The 25,202-nt window shown below is 41.8% G+C and overlaps 1 protein-coding gene across 3 annotated transcripts; it reads right to left on the bottom strand.

Annotated features, from left to right (window-relative positions):
• Positions 1-5,827: 5,827 nt before the first annotated feature.
• lhx9 (LIM homeobox 9) lies at positions 5,828-23,012 on the bottom strand. Of its 3 annotated transcripts, none has more exons than XM_071486110.1 (6): positions 20,659-23,012; positions 16,655-16,893; positions 15,609-15,811; positions 13,845-14,239; positions 10,042-10,244; positions 5,828-6,789 (listed from the first exon to the last, which is right to left on the bottom strand). In XM_071486110.1, exons 1-6 carry the CDS (start codon positions 20,819-20,821, stop codon positions 6,733-6,735), a joined length of 1,260 nt encoding a protein of 419 aa, XP_071342211.1. In that variant the 5' UTR covers positions 20,822-23,012; the 3' UTR covers positions 5,828-6,732. The 3 variants fall into 3 exon arrangements, with proteins under 3 accessions (XP_071342211.1, XP_071342210.1, XP_071342209.1); XM_071486109.1 differs by lacking the exon at positions 5,828-6,789 and adding an exon at positions 7,219-9,409 and having other exon boundaries at positions 13,845-14,236; positions 20,659-21,514; XM_071486108.1 differs by lacking the exon at positions 5,828-6,789 and adding an exon at positions 7,219-9,409 and having other exon boundaries at positions 20,659-21,513.
• Positions 23,013-25,202: the final 2,190 nt, after the last annotated feature.

Genomic DNA, 25,202 nt, shown 5'->3' with positions numbered 1-25,202 from the left:
GACACCAAACAGTGAACTAAAATTAAGGCATCTAATACAGGGGCCTTCTATAATATAAGGTCATAAGATAAGGTCATAGTTCAGGATTATAAATTATAAAGAGTAAGGTCTGGACCTGCTCTATATGAAAAGTGCCCTCAGATAACTTCTGTTATGATTTGGTGCTATATAAATTAAATCAAACTTACTTGACTTTACTTGCAGTGGACATCACACGTCAGTGGGGCTAATTCCCTGATTAGAATTACAACCAATGAAAAACAGTGCTGGTCTTTTGGGGCCCATGGGTTTGTGTGACCCCAGGAAAGTTGCTTGCTGTGCCCAGTTGATAATCCAGCCTAATGTATTGTCACTTTACCTTGTCTTTTCTGTACTTGAGCATAAAAAATCATTCTGGGCCCTGAAAACATGACTTTGTCAAAGCAGTCTGAATTCAGTCTTAATTCAGGGTCCACTTACTAGCTTTTTCCACAGCTTTTGATTAGTCTGTCAGCACATTTCATGGAGGTAACAAATGAGCAGAGTCAAATACTATGCTGTTTGGTAGTTTAATCTATTAGTGTATCATATTTTATAAGCTGATCGTAAGATATTGATCTTCAAAGTAGCAAGGAAGAATAGCTGAGAAATGCAGTGAAAAGTACAACATTTCTCTGTGAATTGAAGTAGAAGTATAAATGTGCATGTGATTGAGATATTCAAGAAAAACACAAGCACTTCATCTCCAAATTTCACTACTGTATCGTAAATGAACTTACTTTCACCCGCTGTGGGTGACACATACTTAAGTTGCGACAGAACAATAAGACTGGTTTTTCCAACTTTGTTTAGAAATACGTGTGATGATTCATTGAGGGTGTGTAAGTAGGTGTGAGTGTGTACACATGCAGGAAAGAGATAGAAGCAGCTACGGCTTAATGGATTCTCCTGAACACAGAGTCATATGCACACAGATCGACACAAAGTCTTGCTCGCTATTATCACACATATAAGCATGCAGAATACCCACACATCCCATGACAGACACGCACAGTCTGTAATTGGGAATATCACGAGAATTTATTGACAGAAATGGTATTGCAGATTGACTCGCATGGACAGCGAGAGCATCTGGAATTGATCAGCTTACTGTGCTTTGATAAAAGCTTCAGCACTGATTTCAGACTGACAATTCAAACACTGCTGATACACAAGAAACACATCTGTCTTCTTCCCATCCCCATTGTTAATAATCAACAAGTTAGGTAGGTTTGTGTTTTTTCTCCCTACTTCAATAGCCTTTTTTTGTTAACCTCACTGCAAATATGGAAAAGGGAGAGATGCCTGGAGTGTAGGATTTCTCCCCCTTTTTCTTCAACAACAGTTGAAGATTAAAAGAAACGTCTCACAGAAATCTGTCAATTCTGTATGTGAATAATGCTGTGTGGAATTTAATGGCATGAGTTATATTGGGTTTCCTCTACACCCACATTTTCTTTCAATAAGATCAATGGCGCTCAGTGACAGATAGGGACGGTCTTTTGTATCTTCAAATTTCAGGTTTCTGAGGGAATAATTAGATGGATGGATGAAAAGTAATGCATCAGTCTGCGAAGGGAGCTGCACCCGGAGATCCTCTAGTTCAACACGCGTGCTTCCACGTCTGTTTGGTAGAAAACTGTTTAATAATCGTGTTGAATTTCCATTGTTCTAAAAGTGGCTCTCTGCACTGATCTGGTGCTTTAAACCAATGGCAAACTTTTTGTGTTCTTTTTGCTGATATTGTTTATTTAACAAAGAGGATTTCCTCTTGATTTGGCGATATTTTTTCAGCATCAGGAGGGAATTGTCTTCTCTTTCACTCTCGTCCCCTTAAAACTTTCTGGTGTCGTTTGCAGGTAACCGTGATGCAAGGTTCTTCCTCCCAGGTGAACTGAGGGAGGTTTGCGGATTCATAGAGATGCTTTGGACAATTTACCGTAAATGTGGCATTAAACTCTGATGTGTTGGGACATATTCTTGCTCATATTTTGGGCCTTTTTGTTGAATGAAACTGCCCAAAAATGTAATCTGATGACCATTAAGTTGCATTTACAAGAATTTGGCTACTAATGTCTTCTGCTTATGCATATGATCACCAGGAGAGAATATCTAGGAGCACATAAGGCCAAAATTGACCTTCATTTCAATACAATTCATTTCTAATTTCAGATCAATTGTGAAACCGCTATGTATCTACATTGTGAATAAGAAATGTAGTAGTCTTATAGCACATGCGCACTAATTCAGTTTGTGTTTCCTTCAACATACACATTTCATTGCAATTTCACCTGGGTTTTTCATTGCTAAATATGCAGCATATTTGCACCCAGAGGCTGAAAGCACATTTTAAACACTTAAAAAGAAAAAAATGTTGATGTTTTCACGCATGTCTTTTATATTTCCCTCTGTGTTGTTGATCTGGCTCAGGGGTTAGGTATGACTGCAATGTGGTAGAGACAGAAGCTACAGTCAAAGCTCCTGTGATCGGGTGCAGACTTCATAGAGACCAGCAGATGGAGGGGAGAGGCGCTGCGTGCATCCTGAAGGTTTAGCAAGAACTGAGAGGTTACACTCTACCAGTACAAAGATGACCTGTCACACTCTGAAACATGCCGTATCAATGCAGACGAGCTTCTTGTTTATGTACCTCACAGAGCACAGCTATCAGAGGGAAAGAGAAAGGGATTACAGATGGAAATATGTATGAAATGTTGTCTCCCTCTTCATATACCCAGGCGAACTTGGAGGCAGCAAGCATGTGATTCCTGCATTTCCATTTTACTCACTAATTAATGTTGTTTTGTCTTCAAAGCGCAATTGCAACCCATAGTTATCAGCCTTGATCGCAGCATTTTCAAGGTTGTCTGGATGTGAGCCGTCACATAACAAATACGTGTAAATATAGAATAACAGCACAACAGAGAAATAAAGGATTTATGGCATGTGGAGAACAGTGCGCAAATGAGGCACAGGAGAGATAGTCGGTAATAATGTGAAGGACAAAACTGGCATATTATTTCTGCCTAGATCACTCTATAAAATCTATTTTTCAGTGGCTGCTTTTGTGTGTCTGTATTTGTGTTTTGGTGAGTGTGTGTGAGAGTGGACCTGCACGTATTTGTTAGCGTATTCCTTGTCTTGGCAAACACCCAGCACAGTGGGTCTCTCCACCTGCTCTGCATCAACCAGGGGCCAGGCCTCAGTCTCACACACACACACACACACACACACACAACACACACACACACACAGCAGTTGAGCTGCGTCTCATTCACATCATCACCCCTCTGACATCTGCCTATGTGTGTGTCTGTGTCGGTGTGCATTTGTGTTAGCAGGGTGGTTGGTGTGCGAGGTGAGGTTAAATAGGTGCCTAGCAATGAGAGGATGGAACTGAGGTGGAACTGGCAGAATGTCACGCACATACACACACAAACACACTCACACACGCAGACACACACATACACACGCACAGACAATAGAAACAACACTATCAGAGAAACATGTAGACTGAAGGTTCAGGCAGAGTGAAGTCCTATGCCTCAGTGATCATTCCATGCTTTGTTTTGACCCTGTCGCCTGTCGCTGTGTGTGTATAATGTGTGGTAACATGTGTGACCGTGTATATGTATGTGTGTGTGTGCGCGTCCTTTGCGGTGACACACTATGCTGGAGTTTACAGATCACTCAGAGGGGAGCTCATTCTCCATTCGGTTGTCAAAGGCAGCGTGAATTCCAGGTGTTGCCAACCACAGTTAGCACAACTCCGTTTTGTGATATGTTGAAAATAACCACAAACTTGTTGCTTTTCACCCGTGTTGAGAATAACTTTGATGCCTACAAGTGTTGGCCAGTGTTGATTTGAATGCTGTGCTGATTTGGTTACTTGAGTTGTCATGGAGCAGAATCTAATACACTACACGATGAATGGACACTTTTTTTTTTTTTTTTTTTGTGCTGGCAGGCAGAGTTTCTCATTTGTCCTTTAGCACATTTTTATTAAAGAATTGACCAAATTGCAAGCCTCAGTTGCAAATGTCACAAGTTTGAAAAGGTTTTTAACCCGACCCTGATAAACCTGCATGTATCTGGAGCACTACAGGTCTATTTGACTGGATGTCTCCAACAAAGGCATAACCAGTGGAAAAATTAGGATTCATTTTTGGCCCCAAACCACATGAAGCACTTATTAATCTAATATACCCTGCTTTGTCTTTGTCTGTACTTTTGATGGACTGGAAAACACCTGTGTGTTTACATTTTTGCACAGGGGCTGTGTCACGTTCATGCCATCCATAAATGCAGTGGGTTATATTTTTAGTCAATGGCCAACTTTTATTTGGGGATTTGAGCTGAAACGGTAAAGCACAGCGTCACATAAATCACGATCACCCAGGCTTTTATGAACAAACTGCCTGTGTGACAGCAAACATGCAGCCTTGTCTACATTGTTTTTGCACAGTCATAGTACACAGAGGCTGTCATTTAACAGGAGGGGGAGATAAGAGAGGGGGAGGAGGATGACAGTTGGCAGAGGCCCTCCTTTCCTACTTGTAGAGGTCTCTGCACAGACAGACAGTATTGTACTAATCTTTTTGCACTGATTAATGCAGGATCAGGGGTTGAAAATAGGTTTATCGCACTATATCAGCTGGATTTTTTACAGTAAGTTAATGGACCAAAGATACATGTGGTGTTGAAATGGTTGAATGCAATATGTATTCAAAAGGGAACATCATTCAGCTCTCCATATTTTCATATTTACTCCATCTGTATTTTTTCATTCCTTCAAATCCTTTAATATGAAATATCTAGGGTGAAGCAATCCTATTGGCAAGACGGTAGTCGATCAGGCATTGCTTATACAAATACACACACACACACACACACACACACACCCAGGCACATACTAATGTTGCAACAGGATGCATTCCACCAACAGCAAACCCCTGAAATTCTTGTCAACGCGGGGCCATGATGTTGTCCAGAATTTTCACGCTGCAGCTCCAAAAACTGAGCAGGGCAGCCAGGCTGTGTTTGTTTGTGCTTCTTCTCCAGCCCCACTTCCTGTAGCTCTGCGATGTCAACCCGCCCACCGTCCTCCCATCAGACCCGGGGAACACAGCCCTGCTGCCACAGCGCACAGGCACCCCAGCAACTGAGGTTCCTCAGTCCTCTTGGACTGACTGAAGTGTTTGCTGTTTCCCACATTGTTGGAATTCAACACCAGCCCGTTTACTGGTCCCCATGTGGCTTTAGTCTCTCTCTCTCTCTTTTTTCTGTTTCCACAACACACCTTCTTTACATCACATACATAGCATTTGTACTAAGTAGTGAGACAGTACACTGCCAAACAATGAAGAAATTGTGTTCTTGCCCATATAACAGTTTGTATATAATGTAACTGTCGGATATGATTCAAATCACACTGGTAAATGAGATATTGCTTGAATGTTTTTTTTTAACTTTTATTACAAAAACATTTATGTGTGCAAATGTGTGGATACACTTTTAAGTTTTAAATAGAACTGAAAAGAACTACTGTATACTATAAATAGTGAAAATGCCAGATGTCATACAATCTATAGGAGCAGCAGAGGTCAGGTGTTTAGGAATGTTATGACATGCACTAGAGATATACTGCTCTTGCAAATATCCACAATAATGAGGTAAGAAGCCAAGAATGTTTTTCCTCTACAGTAAGCTGAATGCCAAGAACAAATAAGCTTGAAGCAGTGCTGTCCATGTCCTCACGATGACATTTTTTTTTTCTCCACTGTGAGGTACTATATGTGCATCAGGGACATCATTTTCATATGCTTTATTTTGCAGCTGACAATGAATCATACAGTGAATCAAAGGAAATAATATACATCTCAAGGAAAATGTTAACAAGATGATGAGGCACATGCAAAATGAGAATCTCTTCTTTATCTGCTTTGTTTTTTCACTTCCTTCCCTCGGTACAGCCAGATGGCAAAGCTCCAGCTCTGCAGTCCCCTTCATACACTCATCACATTTGATGGGCATCCTGCTGCCGAGTTTCAAGGAGGCCATGTGTTTATGAAATGACACTTGTGACAAAAGAAAACTTCTATTTAGCAAGCTGAGTGTTGGGTGGGGTTGCATGGGGGCAGCAGCGTGTGTGTGTGTGTGTGTGTATTTGTGTGTGTATGTGTGTGTGTGGTGTTGTGTGGTGTAGAATGAGGATTCTGGGAATGTGTATATTGTGCTTACATAGGGGCAAGGCAGTGGGAAAAAGCTTGTGTTAGCAGTGTGTGTGTGTGTGTGTGTGTGTTTGTGTTCATATCAGTAACATCCATACCGTCTCTGTTTCACACTGTTGTCATGTTGGATGCCTGCTGTCTTTTAATCACATCCTGTACCTTTCTGTGAGTTGTTTTTTTTCCACTATGTTACAATACATTTTATTATCATTTTTTTTTTGCATTTACCATTCCAATACAGAAAGATTTTTTTCCACATTGATATCATAAATTTCATACATTGTGGGTCTCCTCCGCTGATGGATTCAAACATTCAGGACAAACTTTTGTTTTTAAAAAAAATCATCTGTTGTAAATTTGCAACTGAAACAGGTTTTATGGTGGTTGTTTATTTGTTTTCAATTTGCTATCGTCTTATCCTAATATTGTCTTTGTCTTCAATGGTGAGGAATTCCCATCAAAGTTTTCCCCTTCTGTTAATACTTTAGGGAATTTTCAAACGTCGGGATGTATGGCTGTAATGCCCCAAGATTTGTTCTCCCTGAAAGAAATGATAGAGTAAGAATATATTAACTACAGAGCAACCTGGCTTTATGGGGTCTGCATTTACTCTTACTTCATTTTAGGTTTACCAATATGTTATGCATAAATATATACTATATATGTATATAGAGATATATCAATATATGCTTTGCAGCATTACTTTGATCTAAATTTTAAAGCCATGTTCATGCATTAAAAAGCAATTTCATATTTTTGACTGCAGGGTTTAGATGCAAATCCATGGGGCATTACGTTAAAAACCATAAACATCATAAAATAGGAAATAGAAATTAAAAATGGAAGCAAAAATGAGGACGTTTAACTGGTCATTAATAACTGAATGCTTTCTCAGTTGTTGATGTGATAAACAAAAACTGTATTCAAGAAAGAACACAAAAATGGCAAGTGTAATGAAAAATAAAACCCATTTAAAGCAAAGTATTTTTATTCACACAAATTTAATAAGATATATAACAACCGTTTGGTCCATAAATATTTAAGGGGAAATAGTTTCTATACACCATCTTTATCAAGAAACAGGGAAACATGGACAATCTTGATAGAACACTTACTGTACTCAACTATTAACACGAAGATCAATATATAAGGTTCTTGGATTACCCAACTATATCTGAAAGAGTGCACAAATGCTTTCTATGACATCGCTGCCCCCTTTTTAACAGGATACACCATAAAAAGATCTTCGGAAATAAGATGCAAAACAGTACAAAACTAGTGAGGCGTCAAAAGGATGTGAATCAGTTAACAAAGAACACATATATCCTGAATTTCACAAACTTTCTCCCAAGTTATAGCATAAGGCACATAGTAGAACTGAGTTAGGCATCTACTTCATTAAGTAGATCTAGAGTACCACTTTGTTCTACAATAGAACAAACTGTGACGCTCACAATGAAATGTATCAACTCCATTGAAGATTTGCTCTTTCTTTCTTTTCTCTCTATCTTTCAGCCAGAAGAATCATGTTTTTGGTCTGTTCAGTGGCAAGTGTCATTAAAGAAAGTATAAATATGGCCAAAAAAGAGAACATATGGACAATGATTTCCCACTGGCTGCCTCTTACGACTCCACCTATCTGAGGTCATTTGAATGTTCATGTCAGCTCGACAAATCTAGTCTGCAACGTCGCAACCACTCAATTTCTCACCCCTTCCTTTCCTTTTCCCTTTTTAAAATCACATTGTTACCCTGAGCAACATGATAAAAACGATAATGCACTTTTCACTGGGCAGTATATTGTCACTGTGCAATTGAGTTTAGCTGTGGATCTATGGATATGTTTACTAGGATTTATCCATTTGACTACGGTTAATCTATGAAGCCAACAAATTGGAAAAAGTGCTCTGTCATGAAAACAGTCGATTACAACAGTGCCCATAAACTGCTCTCCAATCTTAATTTCTCTTGCTGATTTCTAATTATTGAGCAATTTCTATCAATGTGACTGCATTATATGTTGATCAGTTACCACTGTACAGATTGTGGGATTTGCTTTTTTTTCTCTTCATCACAGTAGAGTTGTGAATCAAGAGAAAAAAAAAATGTGGGTGGTTTCAGCATCTACCTGCCATATAAGCTGCAATGGTTAGGTGCTAATAATGCAATTTAGACGTTCTACATGTAGCTCTGTGAGATATCCCAATGTCTGATTCCATCCAACTCAGTCTTAAAGACTGAAACATTCGGAAATAATTAAAGCCTGTTTTCTGGAGTTACCCATATACAGAACATTCTACAAGTTTATTTCCCAAATTATTCCAAAACAGAAAAAAAAAAAATCTTTAAATCGGATAGTGCGAACACAGTGCATACATATACAGATTTCTGAGGGCAAAATATTCATATTATTTTAAAATTTACCAATTAACCATAAATTAGAAGGGCTCGTTTTATCATAATTCAATACAAATGTACAAATCAAGTCAAATCAAGTAAAACTATTTTTCCAGACAAGCTTCAAGTTAAGTTATTTTTTCCAATAAACCGTGGAATACATGACAATTTTCTAATGCCTTCCACTTCAAAATGTCCTGTCCAAAATCAGTTTCTGCATACTGTAAGTCAACTACAGACACGGCTGCCATGCGGTATCAAATGCTACACATTAAAATGATTTCCTTGTGTTTTAATGTGGTCGCTGCTGTTCTTGCTCTTGTTGTTCTTGTTTGTGTACACAGTACAGCACTTTCTGTTCCAAGGAGCTGTCTCTGCTTGATTTAAAGGTGTCACTTAAAAAAATAAAATGTAAATTGAGGAGAGAAAAAAAAACAACAAAAAAACAAACAAAAAAAAACAAATAAAAATCAGATAAAATAAAAAATCAGTCTGCTAGAGATAGCTTGTTAGAAAAGGTTTGTCAAGGTAGTTTGCGAAGGGCTCCCCGAATCATGGCTGTCCAAACTAGAGGTGACGGAGGTCACTACAGTGATAGAGGGGTTTGTCAGGTCTGTTAGTGTGGCCGCGCTGGAGGGGGGGGTCAGGGCCCCACTGTCGGATGAGGGTGGAGGGAGTGAGGTGCCATCAGCCTTATCAACACCTCCATTCTCCTGTCGCAAAACGTTCCTTCTGAATTTGGCTCTTGCGTTTTGGAACCAAACCTGCAAACCAATCCCAATGTGGCTTTTACTTTTTGTGTTTAAGTATTAATTTTTAAAAAGAATCATTTGAACAGTTGTTTACATATGAAGTTATCACAGCTATCACTGTATCAAGTTGCTCTTTCCATATATATAAATCTTTATATAGCAATTTTCATACATTATTTTGGGCTTAAGGGGCAGATATCAAGGAACCAGTTACCTTCTGAACACTGAATACAAAAATGTGGATTTTAATAGCAAATCAAAACAATAGTCCTATCCTCATAAAACGTTTATCTGTGAAAGCTGAATTACAACTTTTTCTGTTCCACAGATAAAAAGGACATGTGCACTCTCATTATTAATAATATTAGCAACAGTTTTAAACTCAAGTTTCTGCGCTTAGGAACTACTTTTCTCCTTTCTTTCCCAAAAAAAAAAAAAAAAAAAAACATTTATGATTCTACAAAATTTCAGATAAAAACCCCTGGATATATATCTAATGACTACATGGACCAACCAAACAAACAAAAACCAAAAAGATGACTTCAGTGATAATTTTGGTGTGAAATGGGAGGGACATGGTGGAGGAGTGGGGTGCAGACACAGATATGGGGTGATCAGATCAGTAAGAATGGCTCTCTGCTTACCTGTAGAACTCTCTTAGTGAGGCCTGTTTTCTGGGCCAGCTGCTTTAAGTCCTTGGCATCTGGGTTGTGGTTGATGGCAAAGTAGGATTTCATTGTCCGCAGCTGATGGTGTTTGAAGGAGGTCCGCATGCGTTTGGTCTTCTGTGTTGGAGGGTAGGCCTGCTGGTCCCGGTCCAAGTGATCAGTGTCATTCTCATTACAGCCTGAGAGGGCAGAGAGCAGGACACAGGGGTGGCTCAAAGTCCCAAAGAACAACAGTTTACATATTTTAGTTCAGCAAATGCTTTAGTCTTTAAACCTCTGTTTTAAAATCAATTTGCAATTGCAACAAGAATTTTCTAGAGAAAATTGATAGACAACTAACTCCATCTAAACCAAATCACTTCACTACTGGAAGAATAATTTTTCTGAAATCAAGAAACTGTTCAATACAATTATTGGCACTGGTGACTAATAAAATGTTTTAGGACTCGATATTAAACTAAATATCTTGGTACATGGTCAAGGTCTGCAGAGAAAAAGAGATCCAGCCTGTCACACTGTATATGAACGCAAGTACGGTCATATGTTTCTGTTGACCTTGGCCTACTGTATTATTATATGTCATCATTAATAATGAGAGTGTTGTATATGTAATTAGAATATTTCAATCAGGGTCAGTCAAGAAACAGATTGACATAGCACAACTGAAATTAATTTTAGCTCTCTACATATGTATAATGCATTGAAAGTTTTGATTATTATGTTTTTTATGTAAACTGTGACTAAAAAAAAAAAAAGAAAAAAAAAAGCTCAATGATGTATTTTAACGGTAGAGTGGGACTAGGCTAAATTATTTCTGCTTGTGTTTGCAGAGACTAATAGGCCTAATGGGCCTCATTTGTCAATAGCTTAGTGGGTAAAATACTTAAAAGATTGTGATATGCAAAAACGCATAAATTAAACGAATGCATGACAACATTGCAAATGAAACCTTTATCACAGCTTTAAAAGAAACACACCATTTAAGTAATATATTGTTTTTTAAATCAGACTTTTGCATAATTCTGTGCTATTGCAAGAAAGAAAATTCCTTTGTCTAATAAATACCTGCATGTGACTGACTAGAATATTTATGTGATTTCAACCAAAACATACAGTAAAAATATCATCAATGCCAATTGATAATTTATTCTGAATTGATTTAGATTTGTCCAAAGAATTTAGTATTTATGTTAAGAGCTCGTCTCTTATTTTACTGCAGATGCAGAGGAACGCTAGCCAACAAACAATAAGATTTCTAAATTATATAGTGAGCTGTAGTAATTTTCTTGTCTCCTTGTGACCAAAGTGCTGATCAGTTGTTCTCTGCGGCTGATAAAATATCGACTGAATTATATCACCACTTCATCATGAGGACACAGTTTTCCCACAAACGAATTGTTGGGTTAAATTACAAATCGGATCTTACATGTGTGGCATTGTGTTATGGTGTGAAATATGTTTTTGTTATACGAGACTTCCCCTTGTGACACTTACAAGACCCATTAACATGACAGTCATAGACATCTCTGATCTTCTGTTCCAGCCCTCACTAGATCGTGTTTCACTAGATATTACCCACTAGGGGTCTCTATATCCAAACAAGACCAAACTTTACAGAGTGGTGCAGAATACTCAGTAGGCCCACACCTTTCCCTGGTGAAAACAAACATGTATGTGCTCGCTAAAGCAGAAACAAAACCTAGAACAAAACCTCATCCCATTTGTCTTGAATGTGAGTCTCTTGATCTGCAGAACAACATTATCATGAACAGAGAGAGGCGCAACAGCTGTGTTTGTGACATTATAGCAAAATAACAAACAGAAAGAAAGCACACTGGAAAAGAGAAAATATCAGTACGAAATCTTAAAGTTGTTCTGTAAATGCATAAATTGAATTTTTTTTTTCCATTTCATTTTGTATTTTTAATTACTCAGCCATTTTGAATGTTGTAAAGTGGTCATAGATGTATCATATAATTAGAACAATTAACATTTGAAAAAGGAATGTCACTTAAGCATAAAAACCCGAGAAGCCTCTACTTATATTTAAAAATGTTCTATTTTATTCTATTCTATTTAAATATCCCTAATGAAAACTATAATATTCCCAGTGGGGCCTTTACTGTGTCTGTGTTGCCTGATAACGAGTTCACAGGGACATCATGTCCCTTTATTTTATGCATTTCTTTTTTTTTTTTAATTTTTTTTCATTTCAAACCTGATGTGGTCGCATTAGTACATTTTAACGCTTTGCTGAGGAGGGCATATTGTCCCATTAAAGAAAACATTACAGAACCACAGTGATTATTTTCCTAGCCATGCATCCATGAGAAGTTTAGGATCTGCATAACCTCTTGGAATTGTGTTTACGGATAACAAACCAAAGCCCTTTCAACCGGAGCGCAGAGCGCACAGTGCGGGGTGGCCTCTCCCTGCAGCAGGCCCCTCTGCACGGCGCTGCTGTGTCCCTGAGAACCGCGCTGACCGCCGCGCAGGAGGCCAGAGATTCCAACGTCACCTTCAATTAGCGAAGAACAATTAACGCGCAGATTACCCTTATTCCTCCCTATTCACCGGGAACAGAGGAAACCTGGCGCACAATGACAAACTTTCTCAACCGCACACTAATTCGCAGAAAGCGACAACAAAATGGGGACGCTGCGGGGGGGTCAGGGAGTGAGGGGGGGGGGGGGGGGGGGTCGGGTTGTAACATTCAGCGATTCAATACGAGATTTTTTTTTTTTTTTTTTTTTTTAATGAAACCTACATTTTAACAGTAGCTCAGTGTACACTGCGATGGCTGCTTTTTTTGTTCTTCCATCAAAGGTCAAACACACGCAAAACATGATATGATTTTGATGTTTACTCGGCCTCGATTTTTTTACGCAGCAGTCCTAAACTACATTTACAGACAAACGCCCATAATATACATTTATTTTGACCTAAATTAGTCTTAATTGCAGGGGTCGACGAGCAGGTTGACGGCGAGGTCAGATTTCGATCAATCTCCGTGCAACACACGCTACAGTCGCAAGCACAGGACGGTGCGAACAAGACGCGTGTGGAGAAATCTTCAGATCATAGCCCACGGCTTCACCCATATTTGCATAGAGGACAGATGTGGGCTTTTAATATCAGACAAGGAAGGCTGACCTACGGCTGCTACAGCTGGGGCGTTGAGGAACCGTCTGGATTAGAGAGCGGGGATCTTCTGCGTATTGGGGGAAAGAAAAACTGTCCAGATTGTTTTAAGAATTAAAAAAAAAAAAAAAAAATCAATTTATTTGTTCGTTTTTTTTTTTTTATTTGATTGGATTGGATCTAACTTTAATTGTTTCTGTTGCCGTGTATTAAAAAGCACAATTAAATGGACACGACGATACTTTGATCAGCAAAGATTTAGATTTAAACCAGAATATAGCAAAAGGTTCCCAAAAAAAAGGGGAGGGGGGGGTCCAAGGACCACTGGGGGTCTTTCAGTGGGTTCCAGGGGGATTTAACTCAGATGAGAAATTAATAATTTTCTAGACGTTAACACTGTTAGGTAGCTAATAAGCTCACTGCGTCTCTAGTAATGGGCCTGCCTATACAGCATGTAGGGGGGTGGGGTAGGGGGGTGGGGGGCTGTAGGCTGCCTCTGCACCATCATCAACGACGAGAAGCTTACAAGCGTTTACAACATTATTTTTCGAGGGCCACATGCAGCCTCCGTAGCCTGTACATTTACATAACTGGGCTCTGACGCGCCGCCACCGCTGCGAGCAGCATGGCCGCCTCACCTGTACTGTAGCTGGGTATGTCTATCCCCATGGCCGGGCTCTTCCTCTTGCGCGGCCTCCCCTTCTGCGCCCCGCCGGTGCCGTTGAAGTAGGGCAGGCCGAGGCCGCCGCCGCCGCCGCCTCCTCCGCCGCCTCCTCCGCCTCCTCCCTTGGCCGCCAGCTCGGCGAAGTTGAGCCCGGGGTGGTAGTCCGGGCCCTGCAGCAGCGTCTCGAAGTGCAGGCGGCAGTAGACCAGGCTGTCCTTCATGCCGAAGTGGTCCCCGGTGCTCAGCGTCCGGCTGCACGTGCTGCACGTGAAGCAGCTCAGGTGGTAGACGGAGTCGCGCGCGCGCATCACCATCTCCGAGGCCGAGATCCCGAGGTGGCAGCGCGCGCACCTCTGCACGGAGAACCTTCTGGAACAAGAGGAAGCGTCAGGACCCCCCCGCGCGCGCACACACACACACACACACACACACACAAACACACACACACACCGGAGACCAGGGCGGGACGGGAGGGAAGTTTTTTACCCCAAATGCCCAACTAGCTTTTTTTTTTGTTTTATTGTTTTTGTTTTTGTTTTGTTTTGTTTTTGGCGGCGGGGGGGGGCACATACGCATATATGTGTGGCCCCTGTCTCCAACACAACCCCCCCCCCCCCCATCCTACTCCTCCGGTGTATGGAGGCTAGGTCCACTATAACATGCCAGCACACTCTGAGCTAACAGCCACATCTGGGCTACAGCTCAGTGACGCCTGCTTCAATGGGCCACTTTTTTTTTTTTTTTTTTTGCTTCGTGTAAAAAAATAAATAAATAAATAAATAAATATTTTCTGTGTGCCAATATTTTATCTCTTCAAAAAAAAAAAAAAAAAAAGCAGCTTTATTCAGTGAAGAGAGTCAGTCTACGGCTTTTGCGATAGAAACTACAATTGCTCACCCAGTGTGGTTGATATTAAGCACAAGAGGCTACATGCGGGCTAACGGCTGAGCTGCAGGCCACTTCTTCATGGTGACACAAGCTAACTCGTTTCTCCTGTATAGAGCAAACATTTGACAGTTTTGCTTTCTAGGATTCTTTTACTTCTGTTGTGCATCATAAATAGCAGTCTGGCCTCAGCATGGCTATATAAATGTATATTAAAATATGTCATAACCTGACCTACAAAATCTTTTTTTCAGTAGTTATTTTCTGGCAAGCCACCCTACATGATGACATAAGCCACTGAGGTAGGTTACTCTAAAACGAAAACAACAGAAATGTATAATAGTGTACGCCTACTCCTTTGTTTGTGAGAAAGTGACTCATACATTAAGTGAATGTAGTTTGCGTTACACTCAGTGCTACAGAGACCATTACATCTGAACCAAACAGGAATAAAAATACAATTCCACATCCTAACTTGTTCCCAATTAACACCCTGCAGGGGCCCTGGGAGACTGTTATCATGTTATTTAGACTAGAATGAGACCTAATTGGACCAAAAAGGCTTCAACATAATTCCAGGTGAACAGCCACAGCCTGTTGAGTCAGTGCTAACAGTGGCTCTGCAGTATTTTTGTCCAAAAAAAGACAAATAAAGAAATACAGAAATCGAAAAAAATAAATAGTAGTTTGTTAATTTAAGAGCTTGAAATGCATTTTCTCTGAAGCCAGGAGCAGAACCGGACCTCTGTGGGTGATTGAACACGCGCGTGTGTGTGTGTGTGTGTGTGTGTGTGTGCGTGACAGACATCATTTTTTGGACCAAAGTGTAAAAATGAACCTTAATTTTTCTTACCTGTAGTAATCCTCTTTGCAATAGATACTCCCATCCTTGGCAAAACACGTAAGCTCCGACTCCAGCGCTAGTTTACATTCACAGCATTTGAGACACCGCAGGTGCCACTGTTTGTCCACGGCCAGGAGGTAGTATCTGTCCGAAATCTTGCCGCCACAGCCGGCACACAGAGCAGGCTTCTCCGGGCTCATGGAAGGCATGGTCTGGGTTCAGAGGGAGACGGGAGAGAGCTCATTGCAACCTACTTTTGACTGAGACATGCATGATGCAAAAACAGGCCTTTAGCGACTTTCTGGACACGAAATTAAACTTTTTTTTTTTTTTTTTTTTTAATTTAAAAAGCAGCCCGGGCGAGGCCTCGTGAAGAGCACTTTGAACACATGTTTAAACAAATGCAAGCTTTATGTTGTCATAGGCCCCGAGTGAAGGAACAAACACAGTGAAGCAATTGTGTTTTTAAAATGAATTAAATATCAAGGGGGGGGGGGGGGGTCAGTTTAAAGTAAAAAGTACAAATGAAAGTTTAACGATAACAGTAGAAATAATAGCTCATCGTGTTTTTGTCAAGTTATTTCTGAATATAGCCTGTGACTTTTTTTTTTTTTTTTTGTAAATGATTAAATTTGCAGACATTAAACAAAACATTGCCGCTGTAGTGTACAACGTTTTACTTGATGCCAGGAGTAATTCCGCATGTGTCTCATTTATTTGGACTCCTGGATGTAAAGCTGCAGCTCGCTCATGTTTCACTAGCTAATTATTTCTGTGCAGATGACTGAGCAGCTATTGAAATAACTGGAAATCTAAACCGTCACTTCATCCAACCAGAGCGGCTTTTTGCATGAAGATTTAGACTAAAATATTTTATCCTAGCAAACTGACCACGAAGAAGTAGCCTGACCCACACCCTCCTCCCCAGTCTCCTACTCACCCCCCAAAACAACCGCCCGTTTCCTCGCATGCTAACTGCGCCTCGGTCGCCGCTCCTGCCCTGACGGAGGCTCAGTTTGATCATGAACTCACACACAGGTCGACCTGGCTCTTACCGACTCTCTGCCGTTGAGCTGCATGCCCTTCGCCAGGCGCGACTCCGTTTTCGACCTTCTCTCCATCTCCTCCATGATCCCTTGGATGTGATCCCCGGAGATCCCGTGGAAAAGCATGGCTCCCGGTCCTGGACGCAACGTGCAACTGCCTGCCTCTGTCTTGCAGCCCACAACTTCCATATACCGCACCGCAGCGCTGCGCCCCGCTCTCTCAGCGCATCCAAGTGGGCTCCGAGGCTCTGATAGAGGCACACAAAAACAACAGCACAACCCCAGAGATTCAGATCACCTCCTCGTCTGAGCGCAAAGGCAACTGGAAGAAAAGTTTAAAAAAACAAAAAACCAAAAAAAAAAAAAAAAAAAAAAGAAAAACCCAAGAAACTACAACATGGGTGGGACAGGAGGAGTGGTGGTGGTGGTGGTGGTGGTGCTGCACCAGCTTTTTCCTTCTTCCCGTGAATGTCTCTCCTCCAGAAAAAATATATAGTCCAATGATGCGACAAACCGGTGTGGAAGTGGTGGTGGTGGTGGTGGTGGTGTTGGTGTTGGTGGTGGTGGTGGTGGGGAGGGAGGAGGGGAGGGGGGCTACAATGTGAACACTCGCCAAAAATAATGGCACAGAGTTTTTGTTGTTTCTTTCTGGTGATTTCTCTCTCCCGGTTTCCCAGCCAGGGGTTCCTCGGCGCTTGGAGGTCAGGTTGGGACTGCCTGGATTTGAGAACCGTGTCCTATTTGTGAAGGGAGCAGAGCCTGCCCAGTCTGAATAATTTGGTAGGAGGAGTCCCCCTCTCTCTCTCTCTCTCTCTCACTCTCACTCTCTCTCCGCTCACTCTCTGCCCGTCTCTCTTTCTCCATTCGCCACTGATTTCTATTCACCAACAAAGAGCTGTCACTCTTCCCTCAAAATCTCCCGATTCTGGCTGCGCGAAGGACCACTACTTTATGGTATTGACATTTTCATTACTTTTATTCCCCCATTTACAGGAGACTATGGTGGAGTACAGTCACACGTTGCAAAAACTGAAATGAACTTAATAATTGAGGTGTAAACGCTGTATTTATTCAACATGTCTTAAACAAATACTATTCATCTAAATTAAGAATAAAAGCCTTTAGAGTTTTATTTTTTTTTTTTTTAAATGGGTCAGAATTATAGAAATAAATCATTCTGTTATTTAAGAAGAGTTTATTAGCTTCCATTTTTGGATCTGAGTTTTATTATGAAATTATATTATTAGAGCTTCAGTTTAAGGGATTTAATTTGTTTTTAATCGAGTGTTTGGTCGTCCCAAAATAACATAATGACTGTGTGTGTGTGTGTGTGTGTGTGTGTGTGTGTGTGTGTGTGTGTGTGTGTGGTATGAATGTATTGTTTGGGGCGGGGCAGTGATCAGTGATAGGCTAGAGGGCGGGGACAGATTGCATTAAACAATTTGAAAGCAACACACAAATAACTGAGATTTTTGGTTAAAGATAAAAAAATATAGGCCTATATAAACAATCCCTCTCAGTGACAACCTCCTCCCAAATAAGACAATAAGCTTTTTTTGCTTTTTTTTTTTTTTTGCTTTTTTGCTGAGGCTCTTATGATGATGATGTATAGACAACAGATTTAATTTGATAAGGCGACAAAGCGAATCCACCTTTGAATATAGGCGACTCGTCTCTGCGCAAAATCAATTTTCTCTCCGTCAAACGCTCATTTGAAACAAGAGTTACACACTGCCGAGCATTCATTAACACGGCCCTGGTCTTTACTCTGCGTCTTGAACTAGGCCAAAACCTTGTTTACCTGCGGGAGAGTTGTTTTGATCACAGCAGAACCAGCATTGCATCTGTGTGCATATTTCATTTCTCTTATAGGCAATAACAACCGGCGATGGGGAGGTATACAGAGGAGAGAGAAAAAGTGGTGACTACAACGAAACCACTTCCAGTTGTTACATATTTTCAGACATTCACGTTTATATATTTTTCTTTTTTCTTTCTTTTTTCTTTCTTTTTCAAACACCATAAATCTTTCTTTATATATCCCACGTCACTCGGGCGACTGCGAGGCTACAACAAAGATCTGTGTCAGTTTTAAAGGGTGCGAGAACTTTGCAACGCAAATAAAAGGAGGCGGACTGCACGGCTCAGACCGTCCGGTGCTCAGGCCAGATATGGTGACAGCAAACCAAAGACAAGCACAGCACAGGCCTTTACAGCTGCGGGCTGTGGTCTCTGGCTGAGAATCTAACCAGAAAACAGTACAAATACTGTCCGCATCTGTGGCTCGGTGTTCCTTCCCATTAATAGATTTACTGAGAGGGGGGGGGGGGGTTTGCAGGTGTGGATGCTTCATCTCAAGACGTGTTACATTATCATGTGTACCCCTCCCTCTCCACCCCCCAGCATGAAGTTGTGTTGGCTTTAATTGGAGGCCCCCTGATAGCGGAGCTCGGAGACAAGGCTTGAACCCTCCTGGACGAGCTGGACCTGCAGCTGCTCTGAAAAGCGGAGCGTTAATTTGCGCTCTGTCAGTGTCTCAGCACCAGCCCACAGAGCGGCGAGAGAGACTCCAAAAGAGGGGGGGGGGGGGGGGGGGCACAAGGATTTCATTTCACCTGGGCAAAGACACCCTGAGAGGAATGATCAGCTCAGCTCTGTGTGATATTTAATCTAGCTCCTAACTGCTGCTTGTTTTTTATTTCCCCCTCCTTCATTCTGCTTCTTCCCCGGAAATTAAATAAAGGCGACGTATGAATTCAAAAGCTAGATTTATTCACACAGTAGAGTGCAATTATAATACGTGCATGTTCCTTTTTTTTTTTTATGAAGACATCCATCACACCGTTAATGTCGATAAAGAATACTGTTTTGACCCGTTGCCTCCAGCAGTGACATTTCATTTGACTGAAGTGGGTTTAACAATGTGTCAGTGAACACCAAGGGGCTGAGGGAATCATGTCTTTTGTGTTGTCGTTTTGTTGTGTTTCGTTTCCCCTTTTTTTTTTTTTTGTTTTTTTGGTATCTAATTAGGATATTACCTGCAAATAAATACATACTAATGACTCGTTTTTTGTTGTAGCTTTGATTTCCATAGAGTCACATTTGGGGAAAGCATGTAGAGATTTTAAAACCCAAGCCCAAACATGAATTCACGCTTTATTAAAAAGAAAATTAAAAAAAAAAAAAAAAGTTGCTAAAATAACAGTCCGCATTTGAGACGTCTTCTAAATCAGCCCTGTTAATTAAACAATCTCCTTATGTATGTTACCTTTCATATTTCATCACTGGCTTTAAATAAAGTGAAGGGAATTCATCTGGGCGATTCTGTGTCATTTTTCGTTTCGCTTCTGAGGATGATTTGTCCTAATTTAAGATTCGTGAACTCGTTTGACCAAATTGAGGCTTTTAAAAACACGAAATAATAAACAACCACTGCTTTTTCACGCTGGCTCTATTCAAACCTTGACGCTTTCAGAAAGAAAACAGAGAGAAAATAAAAATAAAAACAGTATGAACAGCCATGGTTAAAATGGCGAGGAAAGCCAGTATGGCTCAGAGCCTCTGACTTTTGTCCCATAAATAAAGAGAATAAAATCTCAAATATCAGACACCAGTACAAACACAGTTAATTGGTCTGTATTTTCAGAAATGCGCCGTTTTTCATTTTTCCCTGCACCGCTCAGCTCGATTTGCTGCCAAGCCCCAACGTTGCATCTGCATTTAAACAATTAGGATTAATGTCAGGCAGAGAAAGATTTATTTACAACATTCCGCAAATAAACACAAAGGTAGCATCAGTTTAGGTGCGTTCACCTCCCACCACATCCATGTTTATCCGAGGGATCATCATTACCCATGCCTCTGTATTCATCGAGCATCAGATCTGTCGCGCATTACTTCACACGCTTTTTATTTTTTTAATTAATTAATTTATTTATTTTTTACATTTTTTTTTGTTAAAAGCCTACCCTGTATTATCATTTTCCCAAGAAGACACACAGGAGCGGTCTTACCTGAGGCTGTGCGGCGGGATCCCCGTGCAGCGCGCAGGCTGAGCAGCTCCGGACTGGGCGCAGTGTGCGGAGCGGACAGAGGAGACGCTGCCGGTAGATGGGGGCTGTTCCTCGCTCCTGAGCTCACACTTCGAGTTCGAGCGTCAATTAAAACACAAGACATTTAAATATTCCTCTCCCGTATGCAGACAGCCCTCAACACCCCACAACACACACACACACACACACACACACACACACACACACACACAGAGGAAATGGGAAGCCATGAGCCAGTGGCCTACTCAGCATGTAGGTTATAATGTGTGATGTGCTCCTACATTAAAGGATAGTCTACAAGACCTGGAGTCGGTGGTCGCCAAATGGCAAACTACTATCATGATATCGGCTTTGACAATATCACCTGTGTGTGTGTGTGTGTTTTTTTTTCTCCCCTTTAAAGGCAGTGACTTTTTACAACTAATGCATGAATTCAGCTCCTGAAGTTTTATTTTAGCCCTGAAAGACGTGCAGCCCGCACATTGCAATCAAAACGGCGGCCTAGGTGAGCTCAAGCACGGGCTGTACAGGCCAGCTCTGCAAAAATTATAATCCCAAAATGTGTCATGGCTTATCGCTGACATGCGAGTCCATACTGTGTGAGCCTCATGTCGAAGGAGTAGCTGCGGTTACAGCTCCGATTTCACTGGCTGCAGAGCAGAGGTCTGAGTGAATGAGTAATTAGATGTGTGTCTATAGTCAAACCAGATCAATCAATCTGACGCAGACATGGAGCACAACAACACATGGCTGTGGAGAGAAGGATTTAATAGTAATATCAAACCGAAATGATTTTCGAAATAAAAGGTCTCATTAATCAGGTGGACTTGGATCCAAAGATGGGAGAGTAACAGAGGTGGGCTGATAATTACTACGGATTCTAGGTTTTTGTTTTTTTTTGTTTTTTGATCTACCTAATCAAAACAGTGCAGATGTAAATAAAATAATTCACAGGTAACGTTTATGACGGTGAACAGCGTCTGGTCGGACTAATTTTCCCCCCATTAGGTATAAACTAGGAATTAATCTAAAAAAATATATATATTTAAATTATTTTATTTTTAGGTTCATATTTCGTTTCCACTGAACTGTGACATATGTTTCTCCATCTTTCTCACATGGAGACTCCTGCTGACAAACATCATATTTATATAATCAGTGCAATATCAAGTGTATTTAGCCATGAACCATTCTACACACATTTGGCCTGGTGTTGCAACATCTAATGAATAAAGAAATGTTCATGAAAAATTCACCATTGTTTAATAATGTCAAGATTTTAGTAAATATTAATAGGCTATGGACCTAGTTTAGATTTTGAAGATGGTCTGATTGTGCCTGACCTCTAATGAGACTATATTTTAGTGTCACACAGTGACCAAGATATTCACAATATTATTTTCATGGTGTTGGTGCTGTAATTTCATTCCGCTTTGCTGGATCATTATTCACCTGAGAGGCTGAACAATATGGCAACAAGCTTTTAAATGATAATGACGTTGATAATACAATGTAAAACAGCTTAAAGGACATGTCGGCTCCACCTGGATTGTATATTTATTGTTGACATGACAAAGGGAGGTCATCCACAAGACAGGGTGTCCTAAACCTACTCACACTGGCCACTTGGAGAACAACACACTGAGGTATAGATGGACTGATTTCAATTGACATGTGAATAGTAGGTTGTGTGAGTGAGCACTGGGGCTATGAGCAAAGGGTGACAATTAATTACACCTCTGTACTGCTTGCATAAATGATCATGTGCCATACTGCTAACAGTCATTTTGCTTTGCTCCTTCCGCCTGGGTTGACATCACAATGTATCTCATCAATAATGCAACGCCACTGAGATCCATTTCACTGTGTACTGTAACACATACTGTGCACGCAGCGCTCTGCGAGCACGATACCCAGACAGGCTCTGCAGCGTGGTTGGTTCAACAGCGAAACCGCACAGATACAGCACCGACCGGGATGCCTGCCTGCCTGCCTGCCTGCCTGTCTGCCTGCCTGCCTGCCTCCCTGGCTGCCTGGCTCCTCTCTGCTGTAGGGCATGGTGGTTAGATTACCACACATCCAGGGTTCATCTGGAGTTATCATTTCTGGGTCACCTCAAGTGACACTCAGTCTCACAGAGGGAGCTCTCAGTCACTCCCAAAGCATGGCCAGAAAAAGGAGCGGAGGAGAGGTGGAGGCGAGGAGGCAAGGAGTCGGAGAGAGGCGAAGGAGGAGGGGAGGAAGGAGGAGGAGGCGGGAAGGCTCTCCCAGGATCCACCGTGGTGCAGGGAACCACAGGCTAAACACTGACAGAATGAAGGAGAGGAGTGGGAAGGGAAGGGAGAAGGGGGGGTTTGAGGAGGAGGAGGAGGAACAGAGGGAGGAGTGGAGCACTGTAAAGCTGTATCCCAGTCACATGTACCCGAGTCACATGAGCCTGGGTGGGTGGGTGGGTGGGTGGGTGAGAGGCTTGTGAGACATCCTGGAAATATTTACAAACACACAGTGGACATGACTTCATGATTATTGGAGGAGAGGAAATATCACAGTGCACAAGCAGAGATGAAACATAGCCACAGGACCTTTTTTTTTTTTTTTTTTTTAAACTGTTGATACCTAGAATTAAAATGTCTAACAGTGATTTAGAAAAATAATAATAGACAAGAATAACCATATAAATAGATTTCTGAGGCCTCTCAATCGCCATGCATCCTGTTTTTCATTTCCGTCCTCATATTTTCTCTCCAGGTCTTTCTCCCTCGCTTTTTCCCGTCTCCTCCTCCAACTCCCCGCTTCTTCCACTTTCTCTTTTCTGTTTCTTCCAACCAACGCTTCCCCTCCCCTTCACCCCTCTCAACACCCCCCACCCCCTCACCACCACCTCATCCCCTACCTCCCTCCACCCCCTCCTTCGATCTCCTCCCTGCTCTGCTCTGCTGGAGCTCAAATCACAACCCCGGTCCCTGGCAGATGGAGGATAGGAGAGAGAAGCTCTTAACTAGCCAGCCTGAGCCTCAGCTCTCTGCACACCAACTGCTGCCTGCCTCCCCTCCCTGCCTCCAGAACAGCTCCAACTGCACACCGCCACCTCTAAACCACCCCCCCCCCCCCATCTCCTCTGGGGACAGAGTATCCTCCTGGGGAATGGTGCACGTATTAGTCCATATCTGGCCACACTAGAAAGGACATGGAAACATAATAGATGGATGTTCTTTATCGCTATATAACCTCATTGGGGCAAAGCGGCTTTTTGGAGGAGACACACTGGTTTAGGTGATGCTTGTGTATGTTGTCTATATTGACAGGCTTCTTCTTTCAACTTCAATTGAGGGCAGAGAGTCAGAAGGAAACATACTGTGAAATAGGTTAAAATAAAAGCAATGGCATCACATGTCTTGTAAGTGTTGACAAGAAATCAGAGATATATCATCAGTGCAGAACCTGGAGGGAAATAAACAGGCCAAAGTGCTCCTTGGGCACTTAGGTGCCTGTGACTGCCCCTGACTCTCCTTTTATCTGGGCTCATCTGGCAGCCACGACTTGGCCTGGCATGAGCCTGACCACCAGTTGCGGTCTGAGGGAGAAACTGCTCCTCTGTGCTATTTGCAGCCCTGTCTGTCCAAAGGAATCTGGTGCGCTGACTGTCACTCAGTGGCCATGTGTGTTTTTTATCACTAATTCAACCACAGGGATCTGGTTGTCCATATGACCACTGTGGAGGCTGCTGCCCCGAGGCAAGCTGACATTGTCTGTGTAGAACGACCAGACGTTGATGTAGAGGCTGCTCAAATGCTGCTTGAATATCAAGACACGCGTGCACATATCCACACGTGCGTGCACACACACACACACACACACACAAATGTACAAAGCAGTGCCTGGCCAGTTGCTGAGAGTGATGTTCCTTTCAGCAATCATACGGCTGACACTCAAGTTTTTTTTCTCCCCCCACCAACCCTGTGTCAGTTCCTGGCTGGTCTGGCCAACAGTGATGGAGACACTGTAACTGACTGTGGTTGGGGCCATTGGCCGCAGGGTTGCTGTGCCTATTTGAGATGGGAGTAGTGGGGGGGGGGGGGGGCTGCTTGGCCTGTCAACTGGTTGTGACTAGAGCCTGTCTGGTCACAGTTCCAAACTGGACAGCTCCCTCTTTCTCTGCGGCTAGTGCCATCATCCTGTAGAAAGGCACACGGTGTATCGCTGCCACTCTGCTCCAGCACAGCATATGCTCCAGCTGAAGGTCAGAGATGTTCAGTCCAAAACGCCTGAAATAAACACCCCACGTCTGGTTGGCTGTGGCAACGTGGGAGCACATCTGCACTGTGGGAATACCACACATGCCTGTATGTGCATGTTTCTATACATTCACTCAAAATGAGAAGCCAAAGACCAACAAACTGAAATTATTCATGTGTAAGGCGTTTTTTGAGTAATATTACAAACTTGTCAAATAAAATCAACTAAAAAAAAAATAATACAAACAAATCTGCAGGACAAGAAATTTG

Source organism: Trachinotus anak, unplaced genomic scaffold (assembly GCF_046630095.1).
Source record: "Trachinotus anak isolate AG129_WGS33_773 ecotype Australia unplaced genomic scaffold, CSIRO_AGI_Tana_v1 ptg000010l, whole genome shotgun sequence".
NCBI lineage: Eukaryota > Metazoa > Chordata > Actinopteri > Carangiformes > Carangidae > Trachinotus > Trachinotus anak.
Note: the sequence above shows the minus strand (reverse complement) of the source record. Positions and strands in the feature narration are given on the sequence as shown.